Source organism: Austrofundulus limnaeus, unplaced genomic scaffold (assembly GCF_001266775.1).
Source record: "Austrofundulus limnaeus strain Quisiro unplaced genomic scaffold, Austrofundulus_limnaeus-1.0 Scaffold1369, whole genome shotgun sequence".
Lineage (NCBI taxonomy): Eukaryota > Metazoa > Chordata > Actinopteri > Cyprinodontiformes > Rivulidae > Austrofundulus > Austrofundulus limnaeus.
In genome coordinates, this window is record NW_013953771.1 from 31,512 (window position 1) to 33,995 (window position 2,484).

The following is a 2,484-nucleotide window of genomic DNA, read 5'->3' on the forward strand; positions in this document are numbered from 1 at the left end:
ATTATTAGACTAAATTTGACAATAAATAGTTTGAAAATATATTTTTTGCAGCTTTTAGTTTTTAATATTAATTTACAGTATGGTCACCCAACACTTAACTCCTCTTGAGGTAGAGGAGCCAAATGGCTGTCTCACTGCTGCCAACTAGCGGTCAGAGGCTGAACTACAACATAAAAATGAACGGCTGGCAGGAAAGATGATATTTTAAACCTTAATAAAAAAAATCGATACAGGGCCTTAGAATATCGATACAGTATCGGGAAATGAAATATCGCGATATTTCAGTGTATCGATATTTTCTTACACCCCTACTTGGAAGAGGTGGTTCACTGACTGAATCAGGTGTTTTAGAGCAGGGAAAAATATAAAACATGTAGCGCAATGGCCCTCAAGGACCATGATTGCCCACCCCTAATCTAAAGTAAAAACATCTGATTAAATCAAAGAGCAGCTCCATCTAGACCCAGCCCAGCCCGGCCTGGTTACTGAAATGTTCAGCTGAGGTGAACTGGGAACCAGTTTTCAGTTTGAGATCAGAATGTTCTGAACAAAGAAAGCTTTGGATGTTTGGTCTCATTTTTCAGTTCTCTTAAGTTTTGGCCTCCTGCTCTCTGGAGGTGGATTTAAAACCTGTCCCGGTTCCCTCTGCTGGTTCTGCAGGTATGGTCTCGGTTCTGGACCTGATGCAGGGTGGGTTCCCCTCCAGAGCTCCTTTCCATGAGCTCTACAACATGTACCAGAAGTACATGCCTGCCAAACTGACCCGGCTCGACCCGCGCCTCTTCTGTAAGGTGAGTCCTCTGAGCCTCGGTGCCGATCCTGGAGCTTCTCACCGTTGGAACATCCGCTGAGTTTCTCTTTGCTCCTGTTTCAGGCTTTGTTCAAAGCTCTGGGTCTAAACGAGAACGACTACAAGTTTGGTCTGACCAAAGTGTTTTTCCGACCCGGAAAGGTGAGACTTTTTTTTTTAAAAACTGCTCTGTTCCCAAAAAATCCAACCAATCAGAACAAAAAATGAAAAACAAGCAGGTGAATACTTTATCATCAGTGACATCTAAGACTTACCAGAGAACATCTTTAAATATTTAGTTTTTTCAGATAAGCTTGTAATGTGGTTAATTTAGAATCTTCTGACAGAATTCATTGTTTTTTAAAGACAAGACTGAGACATTTATCTCAGCAGCTCACCTGAGGACACAAAGCGCTCCCCTCGGCAGATTTTCAGATTAAGAGTTGTGAGAAGAGCTGAGGTTTGATGCGTTGTTTTATTTTGAAACTCTTGAAGGAAGATGTGAATTCTCTGAGGCTCAAATAAAACTAGAACTGGATGCTTCTGGTCACGCTTTGATGACATCTGAAAGAGGTTCTGCTCGACGTGGACAGGAACTTTTAAATCATCCTGTTTGGATTTGACAGCTTCAAGGATTTGATGTTCTGATGGTGAAAAATGAAAACCAGTTTCTGTCAGATTTATTCATAGACAACACTTTATCCTCCTGCTGCTGTAAGAGAGAAACTTTAAAGTGTTGCTGATATTTGTTTAAAAAAACTCTTCTTCTGGTACTTTTCTAAGATTTGCAGATTTATTATAGTTGGTTTTTAAATGAACAAGTTAGATAAACCTAAAACTGATCAGAACAGGTTTCTGATCAAATAACCAGTTTTCTGATAGTTGTGCTGTTTTAAAACAGCTGAGTGGGTTTCCTGTAGATAATCATTCTGCAGGCCTCATCTTTATCTCTCATCCTCTCACTGAATGTTTTCAGTCCGTTCATCTTTTCATCTTCTGTCAGTCAGAGACAAAGCAACAAAATGTCTCGAATTACTCAGAGTTATGAGTCAAATCTAACCTCTACACCAGTGGTTCCCAACCCTGTTCTTCAAGAGCCCCAATCCAGCATGTTTTACTTGTTTCCCTGCTATTCATGAATATGATTATTAATCACTCATTGATTCAAACCAGGTGTGTCAAATCAGGGAAACATCTAAAAAGCACTGCTTTAAATGTTGACCAACACCTCAAGAGCTTCTCTGAGCTTGATGAGACATTTTCAAAATATAATATTGACTCAGCTTTATGTCTTTTAGTATTGCCTCTGGAAGCCATTCCCATTCTTTACCATTTATTTGTAAATAATAAATCAGATAACATGTATTAAAGCGGTGATTCTCAACCCTGGTCCTCAAGGACTCCTTTCTTTCTTTCTTTCCTTTATTTAACCAGGAAAGTCCCATTGAGATTAAAAACCTCTTTTTCAAGGGAGTCCTGGCCAAGAGGCAGCAAAAAGTATACATTTACATAAAAATTACACAATTAAAATACAAAACAAACAATCACTAATAAAAACATTGACAGTTCAAAGACGTAGTCTCTAATGCCCTCAATCTGGACTTAAAGGTGCTCAATGATATATACATACATATACATATATATATACATATACATATATATATACACATACATATACATATATATATACATAT

At 38.3% G+C, this 2,484-nt stretch overlaps 1 protein-coding gene across 2 annotated transcripts in view; it reads left to right on the forward strand.

The window, feature by feature from the left end:
- LOC106535135 (unconventional myosin-VI) overlaps positions 1-2,484 on the forward strand; it is a gene marked incomplete at its 3' end in the record, with an annotated part of 35,372 nt that overhangs the window by 26,070 nt on the left and 6,818 nt on the right. For both annotated transcript variants that reach the window (XM_014032052.1, XM_014032053.1), the window contains 2 exon segments: positions 661-791; positions 875-952. In XM_014032052.1, coding sequence (XP_013887506.1) covers positions 661-791; positions 875-952 — 209 coding nt within the window.